At 35.1% G+C, this 22241-nt stretch overlaps 4 protein-coding genes and 1 long non-coding RNA gene across 13 annotated transcripts; 4 read left to right on the forward strand and 1 right to left on the reverse strand.

Moving 5' to 3' along the window:
* Nucleotides 1–50: 50 nt before the first annotated feature.
* On the reverse strand, nt 51–652 carry LOC116404404. The gene is made up of 2 exons (XR_004217246.1): nt 516–652; nt 51–366 (listed from the first exon to the last, which is right to left on the reverse strand). It is a non-coding gene; the product is annotated as an uncharacterized LOC116404404 (long non-coding RNA).
* On the forward strand, nt 499–7643 carry LOC101207936. Of its 6 annotated transcripts, none has more exons than XM_011659726.2 (18): nt 499–650; nt 1030–1134; nt 1223–1314; nt 1771–1809; nt 1927–1980; nt 2632–2706; nt 3554–3619; nt 3711–3753; nt 4272–4317; nt 5319–5412; nt 5494–5546; nt 5650–5734; nt 5819–5921; nt 5994–6086; nt 6239–6305; nt 6627–6693; nt 6792–6845; nt 7248–7643. In XM_011659726.2, the coding sequence occupies exons 2-18, from the start codon at nt 1071–1073 to the stop codon at nt 7389–7391; spliced, it is 1239 nt and encodes a 412-aa protein (XP_011658028.1). In that variant the 5' UTR covers nt 499–650; nt 1030–1070; the 3' UTR covers nt 7392–7643. The 6 variants fall into 6 exon arrangements, with proteins under 6 accessions (XP_011658028.1, XP_011658029.1, XP_031742636.1 ...); XM_011659727.2 differs by having other exon boundaries at nt 549–650; nt 1037–1134; XM_031886776.1 differs by lacking the exon at nt 499–650 and adding an exon at nt 717–970.
* A 1550-nt stretch (nt 7644–9193) lies between these two features.
* LOC101204648 (peroxidase 49) lies at nt 9194–10767 on the forward strand. Its single transcript, XM_004149937.3, has 4 exons — nt 9194–9483; nt 9585–9776; nt 9865–10030; nt 10110–10767. Exons 1-4 carry the CDS (start codon nt 9253–9255, stop codon nt 10517–10519), a joined length of 999 nt encoding a protein of 332 aa, XP_004149985.1. The 5' UTR covers nt 9194–9252; the 3' UTR covers nt 10520–10767.
* Nucleotides 10768–11572: 805 nt separating this feature from the next.
* Nucleotides 11573–14287, forward strand: LOC101204400 (50S ribosomal protein L7/L12). The gene is made up of 2 exons (XM_004149936.3): nt 11573–12319; nt 13844–14287. Exon 1 carries the CDS (start codon nt 11710–11712, stop codon nt 12316–12318), a length of 609 nt encoding a protein of 202 aa, XP_004149984.1. The 5' UTR covers nt 11573–11709; the 3' UTR covers nt 12319; nt 13844–14287.
* A 496-nt stretch (nt 14288–14783) lies between these two features.
* LOC101204160 (folate transporter 1, chloroplastic) lies at nt 14784–19808 on the forward strand. Of its 4 annotated transcripts, none has more exons than XM_031886546.1 (12): nt 14784–15046; nt 15161–15237; nt 15790–15890; nt 16305–16398; nt 16623–16716; nt 17505–17578; nt 18029–18142; nt 18235–18306; nt 18396–18416; nt 18502–18569; nt 18772–18949; nt 19072–19808. In XM_031886546.1, the coding sequence occupies exons 1-11, from the start codon at nt 14950–14952 to the stop codon at nt 18902–18904; spliced, it is 945 nt and encodes a 314-aa protein (XP_031742406.1). In that variant the 5' UTR covers nt 14784–14949; the 3' UTR covers nt 18905–18949; nt 19072–19808. The 4 variants fall into 4 exon arrangements, with proteins under 4 accessions (XP_031742406.1, XP_031742407.1, XP_011658032.1 ...); XM_031886547.1 differs by having other exon boundaries at nt 18032–18142; XM_011659730.2 differs by having other exon boundaries at nt 14785–15046; nt 15814–15890.
* Nucleotides 19809–22241: the final 2433 nt, after the last annotated feature.

Raw genomic sequence — 22241 nt, forward strand, 5'->3', positions numbered from 1 at the left:
AAACAAAAAATTCAATGCTGATATATTAAACTTTATAGAACAATAATCTATTTGCAGATGAAATTGAAAATTTTGGAACCTTTACCTCAAATTATTCAAAAGCCTCAGCGAGTAAAATAGGGATAAATTCCTTCACAGCAGTATGAAGTAAAACCAAACACAATTTCTCTCTCAACCTTTGCATATTTAGTGATGGCATCAACAAGCAAATTACAAGAACGATGAACAAAAGTAAATACACAAGAATCAAAACTAGTTTGCAGCGAAGAAAAATTATAGACCCAGCAGCAGATTTCATCATTAACAATTGATTTTTCCAAAAGAAGATTGGTCACTTTGATGCAATCAGATCCCAGGATGATACGACTGCAGTTCAGAGAAATCGAGAGAACCCATCTTTAATTAGTGTATGTATATGTTGAAGTATTTGTTAAACCCCCATAAATAAATGCTAAAACCAATTTAAAAAAAAAATTATATAAAAAAAAGACAAAATTATGAACATAAATTATTACCGGGAAATGCCGGCGTTTGTGGTGTAATGGCAGAATCCATGTTTTCGCGTATTCATCCCTCGTTCATCTAAATCCACTTCTCTGATTCAGTGGAGATCCACAAAACGGAGCTATATATTCACTTCAACGTTTCAGGTTATTTCTCTTCCTTCTCTTCTCCATCTTCTTTTGTTTCAAATTCAGCTCTCACTTCAACATTCATTCATCTTTCCACTTTCCACTTTCCACTTTCCACTTTCTCTCCTACAAGCTGAAACCCATCCGAATTCGCAAATCTAATTATTGGATTTAAGTTTTTGTTGATGTCCTCAGCTTTCGTTCCTCCAATTGAATTTCTATTTCAGTCGCTTCTACTTTCCTTTTCGAATCTTGCACCTATGCTTTTCTCCTGGATATCTTGAACACGCTACCGTTGTTTGATTCTACTCTCACTTGCTTCTGCCTTTTAGTATTGGGTATTAATCAATTTTCATGCTATTTGTCTTTAAATCGAGCTTATAAATTTTATTTTTAGCCTGCAGGACATGTTCTAAGCGTTGAAAGCAAGATAAAAATATGAGTGCAAGATATTATATTGGTGTTTGTTCCTTACATTTACCACTCTTCACTGCACTCATTAGTAAGCTTGCTTCATTCAGCCTATTTTGTCCCTTTTGCAAAATGTTATTTATACCTTTTTCTCTTTATATGATTTTTCTTTGTTTTAGATGTCCTTTTACAGGCTATTGAAATGAATGCTATTGCAGTCCCAAGTTCCAACTGCTATGTTTTTGACAATTCTAGTCACATTATTGACTTCGTATCCTACATCATAGTATGGTATATGTTACAGCTTATGAGGACATAGGTTTGTTAAGACGAATTATCAAATACTCAGTTAATTGGGAGATGGGGAAGGAATTTGTATTTGTAAAGCGACCAAATCTAGGTTGAGCGCTTTCTTGATTGATCTTTCTTGAATTTAACTTTTCCCGAATGGATCCTTCTGGAGGCTTGTGAATTGTGATTAGCCATGGATTCATTTTAGAAAATCTTTTCCATAAAGTTTCTTCTGTCTTTTAAGTGAATTTTTTTTAATAGACAGTTGTTAATTTTTGTGGACCGGTCAATATTTTAGCATCTTCGTCTGTCACGTTGAACTTTCCATATCTGTTTGCTAAACCAAAACTGAAATTAACTTGTCCTTTACATTGATTGTCCTCAATTATGCTTTTCGTCTTATTATGTTTTTAGCTTTACTTAACTCGACAACTAGAGTAGCTGGGTTGGACAACCATTTGAATATGAGGGGAAGGTGATATTCTTTTTCTTAGTTAAACAATGAAACTTGAGGCATTTTGTTATGTTTTTAAAATCCTATCTATAAATATATGAATTCAGGCAGTATTGAGTCAAGCATATCTTGATATAGGATTCTGACTTGGTGGTTCGGTTTTGCAAAGACGTGGAGAATAGATCACAAATGGTAATATTTCTCTTTTAGATTACTTTACCACGAGCTTCAATTACATTGAAATACATGTTAGCAAATTAATATTACATGCGGTCTCTTAGTGCCTTATTTGATAAATAAAGGTTTATATATTCACATCATTCTTTACTTTAGATCTGCCACTATTAATGGTTAAGGGTTATAGTGTAGGAGTTTTGAAAATGGATACATTTTCTTAAGCACAATGGAGTTTGGTTTCTTTTTCATTTTGGATTAACTATTCTCAAGGAACTATCAAAATTGGCCGAGAAGAATTGCATTGATTTTGTGCATTCTATTATACTTTCTGTAGTTAAAAACGTTGTACAATACTTTGTGCATTTCATTTCGTGCTTGGATTCTCATTCTGAGAGGACCAATATAGGTTTATTATGACAAGTAACAAAAGGATATGAGTTGGCTTTCATTTCTTCATATCATTTCATAATATTATTTTTAAAGGACAATTTTAGATTGTAAGAAGTTAATTCTTGATATGTAGTTATCAGTCCATGACTATGGTAAATCAAGGTCTGAAGGCTATTTCATGTTGAAAGTTCATATTTTCCTCCTTTCCCTCTTCATTGTTTTCAAAAGATTGGGCAGTCTCATTCACATCTGGTGCATTTGTTCCTGATTATTCAGGGATATGTAGATTTTGGTCGATTTGACAAATTCAATTCCTTTGTCTCTGGTTCAGGGCATGCCAACTTTGTTCAAGTAAGCTTTGTTTCTAATGTAAATTGATGTTCATTTTATTTTCTTCCTCCCATGGATAAGAGCGTAATCTATCTTATGAAAATGCTATCTATTTAACACAAGCTGAGTTTAGTGAAAATAGACAACCATGTTCTCTAACGAAAGGCCTGCAGGGGGAAATGGTAAAGAAGGGACAGATTGCCTAATTAAATTGTTGACAGATAATCCAAACCTGCTTCTTGGAGACATGATGTGTAATGAAAGATGGGTACAAATTCCTCTTAAGTTTCCAAGTTGGTTGGAATACTTTTTGACCAAATGCTTTTCTTGGAAGGAGCAGGATGATATTGAAACAATAAGTTTGGCCTTGGAACTGTAGGGTCGTGTATAAGTATAATTATAATTGTACTCTTAAAATTTTGTTTATTTAGTTCTTTTACATCAAGAAGATTCTGAACTGCCCTTAAAGTTTTGTATCTTGCATATGTGTGCATTAGTAACTCCATTAGTATAATGTTTATGTCATCAAACACTTGAAATTGCTTAAAACTAGTTTACCATGCAATCCTTAAGCAATGTAATCCATGTACCACATAACTATTAAGTTGGTGGGGCTAATATTAAGTATCTGTTAGACAACTTAAAAGTTATGGTACAAGCTTACAATTAACCATTTTCTTCTTAATGACGGAGATAATAAAGAAGACTTAAAAGAGTTTTAAATTATTGCTTAACCACCTCTGTCTGGGAGACTCCTTATCTTCCCTTATTTATAGTCCTTTTTCTTTCTTTCTTTTTTTTAAGTAATTTTACTTGTTGGATATTATGGACCTTGATATCATAATCATTCCAATTTCCATCTGTTCAGGATTATTACTACGGTGACCTGACTTCTTGTGAGCAGAGTCATGACAAATTGGGGAGGACTGCACTGGTGGGTTTTTATCTCGGAACTCTCTCTCATTCCTTCAAACTTTTGTATTTAAATTTACGGATTCTCATGAAGTTTCGTATCCTCATTTCAGGTAAATGTTATATGTGGAAGTTGTTTAAATGGACAATGTAAAGGTATGGCTTCTCTCTCTCTCTCTCTCTCTCTCTCTCCCCCCCCCCCCCCCCCCCCCTACACACACACACACACACACTCTCTCTCTCTCTCTATATATATATATATATAAAAGAAACTTATGCCTCCAAAGAACACATATTGCATCTTCTCATTCGTGAGAGTTGGTCATTGTTTCAACCAACCCTCAAATTTCATCATAAAATTAGGATCCATCTACCATCTTTCGCTCTAGAAATCCTTGAAAATTTACTATTTCTTTCAGAAGCAAGGTAAAGTAAAATGAAAGACCGTCTAACTATGGCCAAAACCTTGACTAAGAACTTAATCATCACCTACAATGAAAACTCTGTCTCTCGTATTTACCTTATTTTAGTAGCAAATTTTTTTGTTCATCCATTATCCTTATTCTTAGTTCTTTGAGCACTGCTCTATCTTCCTTTCCTGAGTATTTTATAAACATGTTTGATCTTAATGCTCTTGGATAATCTTTCAACTAATGCAATTCGTCTGATTATAGGTGGTCTGGGATGCATCTGCAATATCACTTATGAGTCCAATTGCAGGTCTTGTGCAGAAACCTAGATTTCTTTAAAAGAGTTAAAATTTTCACTTCACTGAATCTTAGCATGTTTGCAATCCTTGAATGTTGATTTTGCATGTTTTCATGAGTAGCTGCATGGAAATCATGCATAGTTGTTTATTTCAAGTGCATATTTTTTATGGCTGAGTTAACCAATTTTACCAAAGCTAAGAGAATAGTATAGAATATTAAAATAAAGCATCTGTCATCTGAAGTTCTTAATCAATTGGAGCCTAGTTGATGGGAGCAATTAGCATTCACTCGTACCTCATTTTCCTGTGATAACATTTAGCCTTATTGTTACTATTATATCACGTGGAAATCTAACGAATCAATTGCATTGGATTGAGGTTGAAATTTCAGCCTGCCGTTGCAAGAATTTGGAGAGTGTGTTTCTCCCAAGAGCTATTCAAGTTTGTGCCAGTTTTACCCTGCATTCTTCTAATATTCTCTGTATTCCTAACAACTTAATGGCCCATTCTCATCCAGCGATTCTTACTACACCCCAGACATAAAAATACAGAACTGCACCGGTTCATTTAATGTCCATTTTGTTTACTGTTCTGCAGTTGCACCACCTCCCCTGCACCCCATTCTTTGCATTCGAGAAACATGGACTGGGGGGCTAATCAGCCTCATAGAGAAATTTCTCTATAATAATACGTTATGTGCTAGTGTTGTAGTGTCCATCATATCTAAACCAGGCATACAACATCTCTATCCTGCATAATCCATCTGGTTTCACCGAGTGAAGCATGGAAGCCAGTCTTATTTCATTTATATTCTTAATAAATTGAATGATTGAAGATTTTTTATGGAAGTAAAAAAAGAAGCAAACAACCAAATTGACAAGTATAATCCAAAGTTTAGAATGCTGGTTAGGGTCATGGACGCTTCTTAATGCTCTGGATCTGAGTCATAATTTCAAGAAAGAGAAGTTTTCCTGGTGCAGAGAAAGTAACTTATAATTATCATCTGCCTCAGGGTTATTGTTGATCTTGCCATTCCTTGTGCGAACCAAGGCCCACGTGTCTTTAAAGGATTTACTGTTGGTTTTCACCCCCGATCCTGGGAAATTGTAAGAAACTTATGTCATTTCAAGTTGACATTAAAATAAATTATATTGAATTCGTTCACCAAGAAATTCTTTAACACTCAGGTTTACAATGGTTTGACTCAATTAGGCTTTGAGAAACCACATCGTGCATTCAGGTAAAAGTCCAACACCTGATACCCCTCCATTATATTCTGTCACTTTGATAACGATTGAAGATCAATTCATCTCAGTTATTAAATCTCACGTTTACATCTTCAGTTTCAGCACAGAGCAGACTAGTGTGGCTCTTTATATGACTGCCATTGCATCACTTTCCTCTTCGATACAGAAACCAATCATTCAGGTATAATTTTTCCAGTTAGTCAAATAAAAATTTGAAAAATTGATATGCTTTGTAGCTGATACAGTTTGATTATAACTTTTGCAGGTTTATCCAGAAAATGGACTAGAGGTGAAAGTATCAGGCTCAGGGGCAACTGGGAGCTACCCTACAACTTTGTCACCCTCAATGTTGATGATTGACTGGAGATGTAGGATGCTCTTTTACTTTTGTTTTCTCAATAACTTATCAATATTTATAACTCTCATATTGTCGCAAACAGGTTATGTTGTTAGAGACATTCCATATGAAGTTAATGTTACAATCCCCGTGGCTGATTATGAACCAATTAGTTTTTTTCTTACCAAGATGTGTGGTGAGAATCTATCTTTCTCAAGAAACATATCACCCAACCAATCTTTCAATTGAAGTTGTAGTAAAAACTGCATTTATTGTGATCCATGAAATAAAACATTGTTTTTTTAAAGGGTTGAAGGCTGAATCTCTAAGTCTCGCTTTATTTTGCAGAAAAAAGGCAGGACGTACAAGGAGATTCTACGAAAGGATGGGCCACATTTGGAATACTCTCTTGCATGTATGTCAAGTTTTTTTTCTTAATCTTCTTGGTAGGAACAGCACGACTATTCAATATTGCCTGTGAAGTATCTGGATCTTCAGGTGGTAAAACAATTTGGATGCTGTATAGTCTGGGCCCCGGGTCTTCTTCTGCATGTTTTGGTTGGCTTAGAAAATATTACTATCACCTAGATGTCTAGTGGCTTCCTTGAAGTGGCCCGTTCAGCTGCAGTGTCTTGCTTTATTTGATCGACTAGGGAAAAAAACAATGCATTAACTTTTTAATAGCCGACTAAAAAAATCCTTATGTTTTTGTTGCCTGAAAAATTGGAATGAGCAGATTCATAGTCGTTGCATCACTATTTTGCTGTGGAGGATTTGTTTACAAGGCCCGAGTGCAAGGCCAGGTATGCTATTTTTTGGTGCTGTCGTGGTCAGATTTTTTCCCCTATGAAATGTACTGCTATTCTTCGATATTTATTTGAGTCAACTTCATCTGATGTAGCGTGGAATTGATGCATTGCCGGGCATGGCACTATTATCCGCCTGCTTGGAAACTGTAAGTTTTCAGCCCCCCTTTTACGTAAAGTCAAGTCACCGAGTTTCTTTCTTTTCAATGCAACCACTCTTTCAAGAAACCAAAAAGTTTGTGGGAGTTAAAAAATTTCCTTTGGAGCATCTTTTACTGTTCATTGTAATCCTTATTCAGTACCAGGCCGTGCATGCATGTCATCTCATCTCATCTCTTGAGTTTTTTCCCCAATGTTAAAAATGAAATGGCTGAAGTTTATTTTCTTCACATTCTTGACTATATTCGATTTAGCATAATTCACGTAATCTCCAATAATTTTCAAAGTGATGCTGGCGTATACTTGCAGTATGTTTTTCAAAGCTTTATCTTCGTGTCAGATTTGGAAATACCTTGATTTTGATATGTTTGAATTTGTATCCATGAAATTAGGTGACTGGTGCAGGACCGAGCTACCCGAGAGCTGAAGGCATCAATAGCGGGTTGGTTAGCGAAGCCTCGTGGGATCACCCACCATCCTCTTCCAATTCTCAACGGACTTGGACACCAACTGACAAAAATTATGGTTCAATATGAATACCTCCTTGTTTCAGCTGTTTGCCATTGGATCAAGTAAAGTAACATAGGCAATAGGGTTTTAGGTAAAGCAGCTTAGGGATGTTTCTATTTGATTTTTCGTAAACTAACAGGTTGAATTATTCAGAGGAAGCATTGTTTTTTTATAGAAATGTTATAGACATGTTAACAAAATGTTGAAATTGTCTAATAAGTATTAACATTGAAAGCACTACTAATGATGAGATGAAATTTGACCTTTTTACCCATCTATCTTAGAGAGTTTGTAAAGTTTAGGATTTAGAGCATCCAGCTTCAATGCATTTTTCAGAAGATAAAGTAATGTTTTAATTTTTTTATTTGATATAGTAAATAAAATAAGTTCCTACTTTTTGTACCATTCATTGTCAAATATTCTATAGAGGAGAAGCAATATCCCAACCTACTATGATATAAATTGCAATTTTTTGTGAAGTTGTCTATCACTTTCTTTGAAATTGCTAACAAATGTGTCTGAACACAACTGATTAATCAGATTGTACCATTTGACAAATATGATTCCTGCTCTTAAGTCTAGATAAAAATTGGAAGAAGAGCAATAAAAAAAAAAAAATCAATTGACGTGTTTTTTCACTTCAGTTTAGGATCCCTTTTAAATCAAAAATTATGGTCAAAAGAAGTGGTTGTCCTAACGCTACCCACGTCTCTTTTTTTTCTTCCTTTTTTCTTTTTTTCTTTTTTTCTTTCTTTACTTAAATTTTTTAAAAAAATGTGTTGTATTGGTTATGTTGACCTATCTAGCATGAGGACAAGATTAAAGAGAACAAATAACGACTTTCCTTTTCTTTATTAGAGAATTAATCGTTTAAATGGCAACACAAGCATAATAGTTACCATAAGATTTATATTTCGTAGTCCATGTACTGTAAAAAAGTATAATCCTTAAAACAATGACCTCAACACTGACCAAATACTAAATTTCTAAACTAAGAAAATGAAACGTTTAGTGTTGGGGTTTTGAAGGAATCCATGCCCTTTTTTGGTTTCTCCCTTTTTGAACTTTCCACCTCTACTTTTATTTTCTAGAAACTAAGAAGCAAACAAAGAGATGACTCAAAGTCCCTCAAAAAAGGTCTCCCAAATATTAATTGTGAGAAAAAGAAAATAGTGCAAAAGGAAAACAAAAGGGTCAAAAGAAGAACTATCTTTAACCTCACCTGCTCTGTTGAAAATCTCATCCATGACTCACTAATTTTTTAACTCAAAGATTCCCAGCATTTTGATTGGACCATGCAGCTAAGTTTGACAATAAATTCAATTAAAATCATTGCCATGAGGTTTGCAATGATTTATATGGATTAAATCCTCTTTAAATTTAAATTTTTAGTTGATAAGTTAGAGTAAATTTAACTATTTCTTAACCATCTAACACTATTTTTCTTTGAAAACCTTATTTGTCTTTCAAAACCTTGAGGTTGACAAGACCTTAACAAATACAAATAAATATTACTTAGAAAGAAAAATGAATTACCAAAGTTTGAATACAAAGATTCCTACTATGACACCATGTTAAATCACTATTAAGCCTAAAAATCTAAGTTGATATGTTACTGTAAAATTTAATATTTTATTAAAAAAATTTAACAAAGAAAGGTTCAAGCATGGTGATAAAGCATAAGACTAATACAAAGCACATTAAAAGCTACACCAACTCTTACCTACACTTCAAGTTAGCTACCAAATCCATAATTTATTTAGTGTTCTCTCCTTTCAACAGAAATGACCATTCTACAAAGTCCCCTCTATAAATAGTCACTGCCCATTTCAACTCCTTTCACAGCAACATTCCAACTAAGAATTTTAGCCTTGAAAAAAATTCAAAATGGCCAAGCTTTTAAGCTTTGTTCTTGTTCTTTCCCTTCTTGCCTTTGCTCCACTCTGTTTGTGTAGCAGAAATAATGGTGGCTTTGGCTCTCTATACCCACAATATTATGACCGTTCCTGCCCCAAAGCTAAAGAAATAGTAAAATCCATTGTGGCTAAGGCTTTTGCCAGAGAAGCTCGTATTGCTGCTTCTATCCTTAGACTTCACTTCCATGACTGTTTTGTTCAGGTCAACTTTACTAGTCTTCCTTTGTCCTTTTTGACTTTGTGTTTCTTAAATAAATTTATTGTTCAAGTTATTCACACGTTTTGAGTTAATTGGTGATTTAGGGATGTGATGCATCTCTACTTTTGGATAGTAGTGGAAACATTAGGAGCGAGAAGAATTCAAACCCGAATAAGAACTCGGCCAGAGGATTTGAGGTGATTGATGAGATCAAATCTGCATTGGAGAAAGAGTGCCCACAAACTGTTTCTTGTGCTGATATCTTGTCTTTGGCTGCAAGAGATTCGACGTTCATTGTACGTGTTTGTCATCGTAATATATATTTTTATTGTGTTTTGAATGGTTAAATCATTATGAGCTTGAAGTTTATTTATATAATGACAGACGGGCGGACCATATTGGGAGGTTCCATTAGGAAGGAAGGACTCAAGAACAGCAAGTTTGAGTGGATCCAACAATAACATTCCCGCTCCAAACAATACTTTCCAAACCATTCTCAATAGATTCCAAAACCAAGGGCTTGACATTGTTGATCTTGTTGCCTTATCAGGTAACATTTTTAGCTTCTTTCACATCCTTTAACGAACAAGTCAATATTCACACACATGATCGTCCTGTTTTGTATACAGGAGGCCACACCATCGGAAATTCAAGGTGCACCAGCTTCAGGCAGAGGTTATACAACCAAAACGGCAACGGACAACCCGACAAAACCCTTCCTCAGTCGTTCGCGACGGACCTCCGTAGCCGTTGCCCGAGATCCGGCGGCGACAATAACCTCTTTTCCCTGGACTACAGCCCGACCAAATTCGACAACAGCTATTTTAAGAACCTGGTTGCTTTCAAAGGGCTTCTCAACTCCGACCAAGTTCTCCTCACCGGAAACGACGCGTCGGCCGCTTTGGTTAAGAAATATGCAGACGACAGCGAGGAGTTCTTCCAGCAATTCGCCAAATCTATGATCAAAATGAGTAATATTTCCCCATTGACGGGTTCAAGTGGAGAGATCAGAAAGACTTGCAGGAAGATCAACAATTAGTATAAATAAATTTTGTTGGGTTTCGTAATTTTCCACAACTAAATAAGTGATTGAAAATTCGTGTATGATTTTATATTCCTAATATATGTTTTGATTTTGAAGCTTTGTGTGTTTAGTTGTCCACTGTCCATTGCTCGATCACTATCACTATGTATTTGCTTATTTTTATAGACTGTAGTTATTGATTATAATATGTATTTGACAATGCTTATGTTCAAAACTTCAATGCATGTAGGAATTCTATTTAATCCATGTCTTCAAAAACATCAAAGCAGTGATAATTCTTATTCCTAACTATATGACCTTGAGTTTTTTAATTTATATTTATAGTCACGAACCCATCTATGTGAACATGAATTTAAAACTATTATGCCATTTTCGTGTAAGTTTAATGTGCCCCTCCAAATGATTCACATTACTTATATTATTAGCTCATGTTGATATTCTTGGATACATCACATACCTTTTGCTCATTTGCCTACTACTTCATTTAATAGAATTATAATTAGTTACATTTTTCTATTTTTCTGAATAATCTTTGAAATTAATGAACACAACATTAACGTCAAATATTGGAGAGCGTATATGTAGTAAAAAATCAAGATTAAAAGCTTAACCATTGAACGTATGGATAACATTTTGAAATATTTTAAAATTTAAGGATAACTAAAAGGGTAACTTTCAAAATTAGCAAATTTTATAAAATATTTTAATTATCGATAACAACTTTAAAAGTAATGACCCAATATATAACAATATTTATATAAAAAATTTGTAAATATAGCCACCATCGATAGACATCTATCTTTAATAATATAATTTGTGATTTATAACAAATACTTGATTCGGTTATATTTGCAATTTTGTTAAATTGTTACTATTTATTTAGTTGATTATTTGGAATTTATTAGATGTCCAAATATACCTAAAACCATATCCACAATTCTAGTATACTTTGCGAAATGAGATGGGCCGTTCCTTCCAATTATTTATGGGCCTTATTTCCGAAGCCAACTAAAAAGCCCACCAGCCACTTTACTACTGCTTCCCTCTGAACGGTAGGGTTTATGCCTCCTCTTCTTCCCGGAATCTGAACGACGACCAAACTCTTTAACCATGAACGCACACAGCTCTCATTCTCTCTCTCTACTTGCTCACTGAACATTCGCCATTTACCATATAACTCAAAGATGAGAAATCTGCGAATTCTGTCTCCTCATTTCTCAAGGATTCGTAAAACCTTCGCTCAAAACCCTTCCTCCGATTCTCCGTCCACTCGTCACATAAATTTTCCTGGGTTGGAAACTTTTGCATCGCCATCATCGGTGAACCATCGGAATTACACCACTGCTTCACCCGAATCAAGACCAGCTCCTTCTGAGAGAGTTTCGGCCATTGTGGATGAGATCTCTGGTCTCACGCTACTCGAGGTTGCGGACCTCACGGAGGTTCTTCGGGAAAAATTGGATGTGAAGGAGATGCCGGTAATGACAATGATGATGCCTGGGATGGGGTTCGGTGGCTTTCGAGGTGCCGGTAAAGGTGGTCCTGGAGCGAAAGGCGTTGAGGAGAAAAAGGAGGAGAAGACGGCGTTCGATGTGAAGCTTGATGCTTTTGATGCTGCGTCCAAGATCAAGATCATTAAGGAAGTGCGGACGTTTACGAATTTGGGTTTGAAGGAGGCTAAGGATTTGGTGGAGAAAGCGCCTACCCTTTTGAAGAAGGGGGTGACTAAAGAGGAAGCTGAAACCATTATTGCCAAGATGAAGGAGGTTGGCGCCAAAGTTTCAATGGAGTGAGGTAATGTCATCCTACTCTTTTTTAGTGTATTTTGGAACGAGTTACATGTTCTGTATGTAATATCTAATATGTATAGACTATCTTAGTTCTTGCATATTTCTCCTAGCAATTGGTTATGTTTTTGGGCTATTGTTAGGGTAGAACTCATAGATATAAATCTTGATTATCTTTAATCCAAGTGTGTTCCCATCTGTGTCGCTTAGCAGAAGAGTTTGGTCCCTACTTCTGGGAACGAAACTTGTCTCCAGTGTTATAAATATGATAATGAGTTATATGGAATGTATTATCCACTGCCGCCGGCTTTTCTAACTCGAGGATGGGCCCTTAAATGAATCTGATTTTAAGACGCAGAAGTGTGTAGTTGAGGCATTAGGAAAGGAGATTGTCCGGTTGACTAGCTTGGAGCTAACTAAGTGGCCTGAGTATCTGCTCTGTTCTTCGCTTTCTGGAAAAGAAAGGAGTCATACATGCGCATATGTTTTAGGTGGGAAATGACAAGCCTGAGATAATTTGGAAAATGGGTCCTTTGGGTTTTCTGACATAATTGAAGTTGGAGGTAAGAAAGTGTGCAGTCTGGAAGGGACAAGATTTTTACAGTTATGTTAGTATAACATGACCCGACTTGAGTGTGTGCGCTTTTAGGAATCGAAAACAATGAACCTAGATTTTGGTAATAAATAGAAGATGACGAACTTTAAAATGCTATTCTTCGTTGAAATCTTAATTTGCTGTTAGTTTGGTTGTTCACTTTATTCCATCTTCTTATGAAGCTTTATGACTCATTATGGTGCAATAGGTTTTCTAAATTTTCTGGAACAGAATAAATGTTAGTTGAGATAAATAAGGTCATTCAGATTGTCATGTATTCATCTTCTCTAGTTACCTCATATCTGGACTATCATAATTGACTGAGAAGTCATTGGCGCTCTTTAATCTTGCTCTGATTTTTGGGATCCTCCCCTTATTTCACTCAGCAACGTAATACTTCTTTTACTAAAAAATTCATAATTGACTGGGAGGTCATAACATATTTTCCCAAAGGTGAATAAAGTTAAAAATTTAAAACCTTATTTAACACGAGGCAATGTTATGATCAGATTTTTTCCCCTTCATAGTTTCATAAATGTCACGAGAGGTTTTAGACCAGGAAAGTGTGTTGGCTGAAAGTTGACTTACAGAAAGAAATTTGAGACCATCATAGAGTACTTAACAGTTAACACCAAATATATATCATTATCTCTGAAGCATGTGGCATAAACACACTTTTAAGCTGGTCTATTTTATTTATTATTCTGCACTCGCTGTTTTTTATGATCATAGCATTGGTTACTTCCTTCGGTGAGTTTTGTCTACAACATCTGTAATTATTCATGATCATTTCTACTACAGCGTTAGCTAGAGACCATTCTTATTAATACCAACTGCAAATATGTGTAATACAATTGTTGAATTACATTAGGCAAAATCATTTATCAGTACCTGTCATTACTTTTTAGTAATTCCGTTCGTTTCATCTACCAACAGGATGCTGCAGAAAATACCAATCTTTTATGGCAATTTTCAAGTCATGGCAGCAGTTGAAGATATATCGTTGTGTCTTGAAATTCATTTGGGATGGTTGAGGACATGGGATTGTTTGGTTTCCTTCAAAATATATGGAGCATTCTTTTATCAAAACTTTCCATATTTTTTGCCTCGACATGGAATTGTATTGGTGGATAGATATTTCTTGGTACTTGCCATTTGTATTCATAGGTATCGAATAACTTAAAACACACCACCCATTGAAGAAGAAAGTTCACGACAATGAGTTTTTTTTTTTTTTCTCTTGTATTCAAAGACAGTGGAAGAACAAATCACCAGCTTCAATTCACTCCTCTTAATGCAAACTATGTAAACTCGAATAGTGGTGATTGAAGCCTATGTAACATCATGGCTAAACTTCTAATTCCATCGACCATTTAAGAAGTTCACGAGAAATCATTTATATGTTTTTAAAATTTGGAGATTTCATTTGACAAAATAGTAGCTATTTTTTAGATTGTAGCTTATTCGTTTATTGAGCTACAGACTGCCCGATAAAATAGTAACTGAAATTGTTGCAATGGAATGTGAGATTAGTAATATAGAATGTGATTAGTAATACAGACACTTGAAATTTTCTCATGGAAGTCTCTTTTTTTTTTTACAAAAAGATAAAATCTTTAGTACAAGAATTATTGTATTAGCCGATTATTATAATTTAGAAATGCAACTTAAATTACTTGAATGATAGACTTGAAATGAAAACCAGTTTAAATAAGATAAAGCAGTGGAAATTTCGATGTCATGAGATTAAAAAAGATGGTAAGAATTACTATTTCATTTAAGGATTTAAGAATTAAGATAATTGTGAATCAATTTAGTTTTAATATACACAAGTTTTTTTAATCCACATTTTTCTTTTATATTTCCAAATTTTCATTTTTAATATTTTGGGTAAGATATCTGAAGGAAATTACGAATCGGCAAGTGCCGAGTTAGCATTCCCGCCGAGACGCCGCCGAAAATTTATGCCTCAGCAACTCATGCCGATGAACTAAAAAGAAACGAAGTTAGTGTTGGGTAAGTATTCGAAGTCGCAGCTGGATATGTGGCAGTGGGAGAATGCCACTGCCGGTGCCCTCGCCGGATTTGCCACAGTCGCCGCTATGCATCCTCTTGATGTCGTCCGCACCCGGTTTCAAGGTTGCTTACTTATGGCCTCTCAAAGTTAGCCTGTGTGTGTCAACTAACGATCTAGCGTTTCAAGGCTTATTTCTTTAGCATTCATTTTTTTTCCATTTGTCTTCGACATGGCAGTTTATGATGGCAGAGGATCGAATCTCCCGACTTACAAGAATACGGTCAATGCAATCTACACTATTACTCGGATGGAGGTTTGTAGATTCTATGTTTGCAACACTTAATTGAGACAATTTGCTGGCTTTTAATGCATTTCCCCCTCGAATTTCTGTATGGGACATATTCATTTTGGTTTCTCAGTTATATCAATGGTCAGGTTAGTCTCAAGAACCATGAAATTTGTTTGTTTTACCTTTTAGTCGAAAATTAGTTATCCTAAGGAAAGATTGTTGCTTTTATGATTACCATAGTTGGTCTCCCCTGCGCCGGAGATCACTTGTCTCTTATCCCAATGAGTTTGCTAATTAATTGAAACAAAGCCACGAGGTAATTTACTAGCCGTAGTTGATTTCTTTAGCCCCCTAACGAAATATTCTTATGTTGTGTTTCTTGCCACTAGAAAATTAAGCAGTGCTTATACTTAATATATCCGTGTCCGGTACTTGCACGGACTGTATGATTCTCAACACTTATTATATTCGACCTTCCAAACTTTCTTATTACTTATAATCCTTGTTATGGACTTGTTTTGCCTGAAATTTCTATCACGTTGTACGTTTGGTTATTTGACTTTTGTTCTCATATAGATTCTGATGCTTCCCTTATTCCAGGGCTTGAGAGGACTATATGCAGGCTTCTATCCTGCAGTTCTCGGGTCAACTGTTTCCTGGGGTTTATATTTCTTTTTGTAAGTATGTGTATTGATTCTTTTTCCCTTTCTCTATGGCATAAAGACATGTCATACAATCAGACAATGCATCTAATCACTTGAATATTCACTCAGTCCTCTATGGTATGAGTTATTTTGTTATTCTCTTTTATGTTTCAGCAGTGTGAAGTGTCTTAATCATGTAAGGGCCACAAAAACATTGCTACGTTAGGAAACATTATTGAAATTTGTAAGAGAGTCATAGTGCCTACTATACAAACATTTTAATTTTTTTTAAAAAAATTTGTGTCGAATTCTCTTGCCGAAAACAAGATCTATGCCAAAATTTGAAAACTAAAAACAAAAAGAAAGTGGTTCTTGAAATCTTGTTTTTTTATACTTTTCATCAAGTCTTTGGAACTCTATTAAATGTTTTCCCTCAATGTATTGTAGCTATGGCAGAGCCAAACAAAGATATTCTGACAGTGGAAAGAAGGACTTGAGTCCTGGTCTTCATCTTGCTTCTGCAGCAGAAGCAGGAGCTTTGGTAAGTTTAAGACCCTTTTCCCCCTTTTTTTTGCTGCCTCTTTTTTGTTTCTTTATCATTGATTCATTTCTAAGAAGTCATGCTGCAAGTCCTTCGATTTTTTATGCTTGTGAACGTCAAACAATTTCCTTATTGCACTAACTAGAAGATTATTTCTATGCCCTAATTATTTTCAACTTTTGATCTTTATTATATTCACAACTGTGATTTTACTACTTTGTCAGGTTTGTTTTTGCACAAATCCAGTTTGGCTTGTGAAAACAAGAATGCAGCTTCAGAGTCCTCTTCATCAAGCTCAACCTTATTCTGGGTTATATGGTCTGCCTTCTGTCTTTCATTCAATTAATAATAATGTGTTCTTTGGGATATACCTTATCCTACTAAGTTATAAAATTTTATGATTTGTACTAAAGTTAAATTTCAATATTTTATCCCCCCATCCCCTCTCTCTCACTCACACACACATACACAAACACAGTTGTTTTGTGATGCCTTTCTTACCTTGATGTTTAAACTTGTCAAGGAATGAAAGCTTTTATGTAAACATGAAAAAGAAAAAAGCAATTCATCAACAAGAGAAAAGAATAAAAATAGGGAAACAATAAGAAGGCCAAACCCTCTCATTGAAAGAATTTTACTTCATCTAGAGACCGACCCTGAAGAATAGATTTGTTTATTTCCTATGTCTTTCAAACATCAATGAAAGTCCCATCATTTTTTCGACGCCTAAATTTTTTGATGATGTTAACAGACAAGTAAGATTCAAAATTCTAGTTTTTTCTCTCAAAGCTTTATTCTATGACTAATTGGAGCAATGTCCATTGATTTTGAAGAACCATAGCATTGGAAGTTAAAAGTAATGTAGATAAGACTTTCCAACTGTTGTGAAAAAAGTACCGTTGAAATTATCTGATATTCAGCACTATGATTTCGGGTAATGGACTAAGAGAAAGGTTGTAGAGTGTGAATGTATCTCTTTTGTGGGGGTGCACTGTGGGTTCATTTTTAATCTAGTATAGTCTAGACTTGGAACCTAATGCTAGCTCTTGTTCTATTATTTCCTATTCATGTGATACTATATACACATCTATCATGTTTAATTGCAGATGCCTTCAGAACCATTTTGAGAGAGGAAGGTTTTGCTGCTCTTTATAAAGGGATTGTTCCTAGCCTTATGCTTGTAAGCTGTTAGATTTTAGTTTAATTTTCTTTCAACAGTTTACTTATTTTTCTTCTGCGCTGTATAGATCTTATTGCATTAGTTAGTATTTGATTTTTGTTACCCATAGGTCTTGTTAGACATCTCATCTCCCGTTTTTTGTACATTGGCCCTGTTAATATTCTCTTTTGTTACCTGTAAAAATTTATCTGTATTTGTGTGTCAGTGTGACAAACACATATTAGTTAGTTTTAAAATTTCACGTCTTCCATTCATTATACTGCAATTTTGTTTAATCAAACTTGGGCATTACTCTAAAGTTTAAAGGAGAAATTTACACTGTTCATTTGTCCTTTTCTCTCTTTGAGAATTCATTATGGAGTGGGAAAGAGTTTGTACGTTTGTCATAAATAAACATTCTGTTTACACTATTTCATGGGAACAATTCATAGATGTGTTTTGTTGCTACAGCAGGTTTCTCATGGTGCCATTCAATTTACAGTTTATGAAGAACTCCGTAAAGTTATTGCCAACTCAAGGTCTAAAGGGACCAGAGTCGATGCTCAAAATTCCAGGGAATTACTGGTACAAATCTTTGGCTTGAGTTTACTCCATTAGATCCTTGGAATGTGAAATGGAAACTCTTAGTCCCTTACTGTGAATTATCTCTCACACAGAATTCGGGTGATTATGCTGTTCTTGGAGGAACTTCTAAAATTGCTGCCATGCTTCTGACATACCCATTTCAAGTAAATTGAAAATTGCTTTGATGCTGTGAACTGTGGTGTGGTTTTTATAGTCATTTATCTTAGCTGATATTTGAGTGACTTGGTTTCAGGTTGTTCGAGCTCGGTTGCAGGTATCCCAATAAATACTATCTTTCCAGATCGTTTTTCCTCTTTTTTTTATTCTTGGAATTAAATGAGCGTTCTGCCTGCTTGCAGCAAAGACCAGGCCATGATGGAATCCCAAGATACATGGATAGCTTCCACGTCCTTAAGGAAACTGTACGGTAAGAACTAACCTGTCCAATAACGTTACACTACCAGGAGAACAAATGTGCTTCTACTCTTTGAGTTTTGCTATTGCTCGATGCCTTAAGAATTAACCAGGGGGACCCTGCAAAGTGGAGTTGGAGCTTTTGTCAGCCCTCACTCCATAACCTACACCATAGCAATAAAATTTCCTTTGCCGTTTGTTTATATATCCTGCAGGTTTGAGGGCATTCGTGGGTTTTACAGGGGAATTACACCAAACCTTCTAAAGAATGTCCCAGCGGCCTCAATCACGTTTATTGTGTATGAAAACGTCTTAAAGTTGCTCAAACTAACAAGACAAAAGGAATAAAACCCGTGGACTGATCTACATTGTTTTTCATCATTGTGGAAGCTGGTATTTGTATCCAAAATTTCTCCTTTCTATTGGAATTTTTATATTCTTGCAGTCTATTATTCAATCAATCACTTCCCTCTTTGTTCATGGTAATGAAAAACTATCTGCTTTTGAAATTACAGGAGGTACAACGCAGAGCATTTGTTAACCAAGTCACTTATTGCGGATTAGACCAAAAAAAAGTTATTTATTGTGGAGAAAATTTACGGATGAAAGAGTTTTCTTGAAAACATGCTGAGCTCTCTCCTGCTGGACAAAATGGTCGCCATCCAATATAAAAACTTCAAAGTCGGACACGAAGCTCTTGAATACATCTCCTTGCACATATTTTTTGGTTCCCGCTGATTTGAATCCAGTACTTTAACATACTAAAATTTTTGTTAGGAACTCTTAACTCTGTTATACCTGCCCTGGTGCCAACAGATCCCGGTTCCTGTCACCATAATAAAATGAAAGAGCTTCATTTTCGAAGCAATTTTGAACAAATATGGGTCCACGTTGTGATCCCTTTTGTACTCTGTTAGAAAATGACCAAAGAAAGGAAGAAAAGGAAATGGGAATCTTCGCTCGTTATTGTTTACACGTCAATAGTACAGTAGTTAAATGAACAATGGTGTTGGAATTGTGGCTTGGCTTGGTGGATTAATTGGGAATCACCATAGCCTCTTTCCGGGGTAATGATGCGATACCAATGGTTAATTGGAAAGGGTATCTCGGGCCATCACACTACCGAATCTCAGGGAAGCCAAGGATCAACAGAATAGAGGTTCTTTGTCTTGACTACATCCTATTGTTTTGGATTTTCTGGTGTACAGCTTTGTCTTTAGGAGTTACTAAAGCTTCACTAAATTGTTGGCTACATTAGTCCATATATATATAATAGCTATATTAGTTGGGAAAACATGTCAAAGATGATAAACTTAAACAATTGTTGAATATAATTAACTACTCAGAGGTGGAGGAAGTTCAAATGTCTAACCAAGTGGAGGAAGTTTCAAACTGTTCATTTTTCTTTTCCATTTTGCCAAATCCAAGTTGAGAGAAAAAGAGCATTATTAAAATTAGCTTAAACTTTTCCCCATCTCCTCTATCTTTATGTTGGTCCCTGCTTTCAATCACTTGGGTTCCAAAGATTATAGAGAAATTCTTTCCATAAAAAGGAATCCAATGAAATGTCTATTCAACAAAGATAATGGGTCCTTTAGAGTTTCAAATGCATGTGAACATTGGATTCTACGTTTGATATGTTTATGATAATGTGATTTTGGTAATTAAAAAGTGGATCGAAAGGGAGTGGGTGGTCCAATATCTTTTTTTGAGTGACATTTAGAATTTCTTACAGCTGCAGTTGTCCATGTTAGTACTATAATTATGTTGACTTTATGATATAAAATGTTCCACTCCAAATCGTTTACCTTTCTCTCTTCAAAGGTAGACAGACCTCTGGATTCTGCGTGTGACAGAGAGAATAAAAATAAAAATAAAAGTTTTGGAAGGGAGCATTCTTGTAGAAGCTTCGGTTAGGTTTCATGATTATGGCTTTTATAGCTTAAATTCCTTTCTAAGTATCATATTGCAATCAATCCCATCCACTAATTAGCATATTAATTTGTGACGAGAACATGATACACTGACCTTCAAAGATAGTGCTTAACCTACCAAGCATCCAATGTTCCAAATCCAAGATTTAGAATCTAGCTTCGGTATTGATGACAACATCGTTCATATCTCTTACGGGTGCTTAGAAAGTTGAAAGGTAATTTAAATTATTGAGAATCAAAGTAATATGGAAAAATGTGAATAAGCCGAAATAATATTATGAAGCATGAACACAATAACAAAAACTTGAACTGAAAATTGTGAAATTGGGAATGAGTTTTACAATTGAACCTATATCACTTAATACAAAGTTACAAACTGATTGGGCAAGTTAAATAGCTTCCTAAACGTGAAAACTATCTCATCAATAAGTGGTCTTAAAAAAATTTCAATAAATCATTAACAAGTTGAACCAAACAAAACCTGTTTAGTTTTAAAGTTTGACATCGAGCTACCAAGAAATCATTGCTGATATAGTTTTGAAGGTAATTTCAATTCATTCATATATCCCTCGTGAACATAGGCATTAAGATAGTGTTGCGAGAAAATGACTAGTAGTAGATTAGTGTAGAAAAGTTTTCATATTACCTGCATGCATTCATAGTATATCACAACACAAGTATTTTAAGAACAGCATGAATACACTGCTCTAAAAAGTATGTAGTTTTAGAAATCCGTTTTCAAGGGATTGATGGTTTTTGTGAATCAGAGCAGCAAACACAAAGATGAAGAAGGATGAGAGAAGAAAGTGAAAACAGCAAAGTTAAGAGAAATGGGTCCACATTCACAGTGTAGATCCATCACTCACTTGTAGTTGCAGAGAGAAAGAGAGAGATATTGAAGACTGTGAAACAGTGTTTAAAGTACTGAAGCATGATGAAGACAAGACGAATGAATTATGGGAAGTAGTGAAAAAGAAAATGAAAAGAAAGAGGAATAGGGGTTTAGATTAGGGTGAGAGAGGGGAAAGGGATGAGATATCTTACGGCGCCCCCCAATCGGCCCAGTGGGCTTTGTTCACGTGCTCAGTTTCTGCACATGCCATTTCCAAGGTGGGTCATCTTCTTTCACTCTACAAATTAAACACTCTCATTCTGGCCCGACCCATGTGATCTCATTCCCCCCTCCTTCTTCTTCTTCTTCAACACCTTAACTTTTTCTCCCTCAAACACTTGCATTTTTCTCACATAACCCTAAAGTTAGCCATGAAATCCATCAAACTTTAGGAGTCGGCTATGGGGAAGTGTTTCCAAGAAACCCCATTTCCATTTTCTTCCAAAGTTCGGATTTTTATATTCTTATCATCATACCAATCACATTTTTCTTTCGGAAAACCCGGATCTCTCGGAACCAATTTGCTTTTCTTTTCATTTATATGTCTGAGTTTTACGTAATCTCCACATTATTAATGTAGACAAAACGAGAAAGCTATCGTTATTAGTCATATAATATAACTGTTTAAGTCAAATTTCAGAACTTTTTATACAATAATCGTGTAAGTTGACTTTTTTTTTTATTTGATGGATGACTTGAACTATAGTAATCATTAATTTAAGCACAAACTAAATGTTATTTAATAAAATAACAATAAAGAATAAGGTATGAGTAGATTGACCTTTCAACATAACTTAAAAAGATTGAAGATTGGAATTTCAACAATGAATTTATAAAAAAGAAGTTGGGGAAGTGATAT

The sequence above is a fragment of the Cucumis sativus genome, chromosome 6 (genome assembly GCF_000004075.3).
Source record: "Cucumis sativus cultivar 9930 chromosome 6, Cucumber_9930_V3, whole genome shotgun sequence".
NCBI lineage: Eukaryota > Viridiplantae > Streptophyta > Magnoliopsida > Cucurbitales > Cucurbitaceae > Cucumis > Cucumis sativus.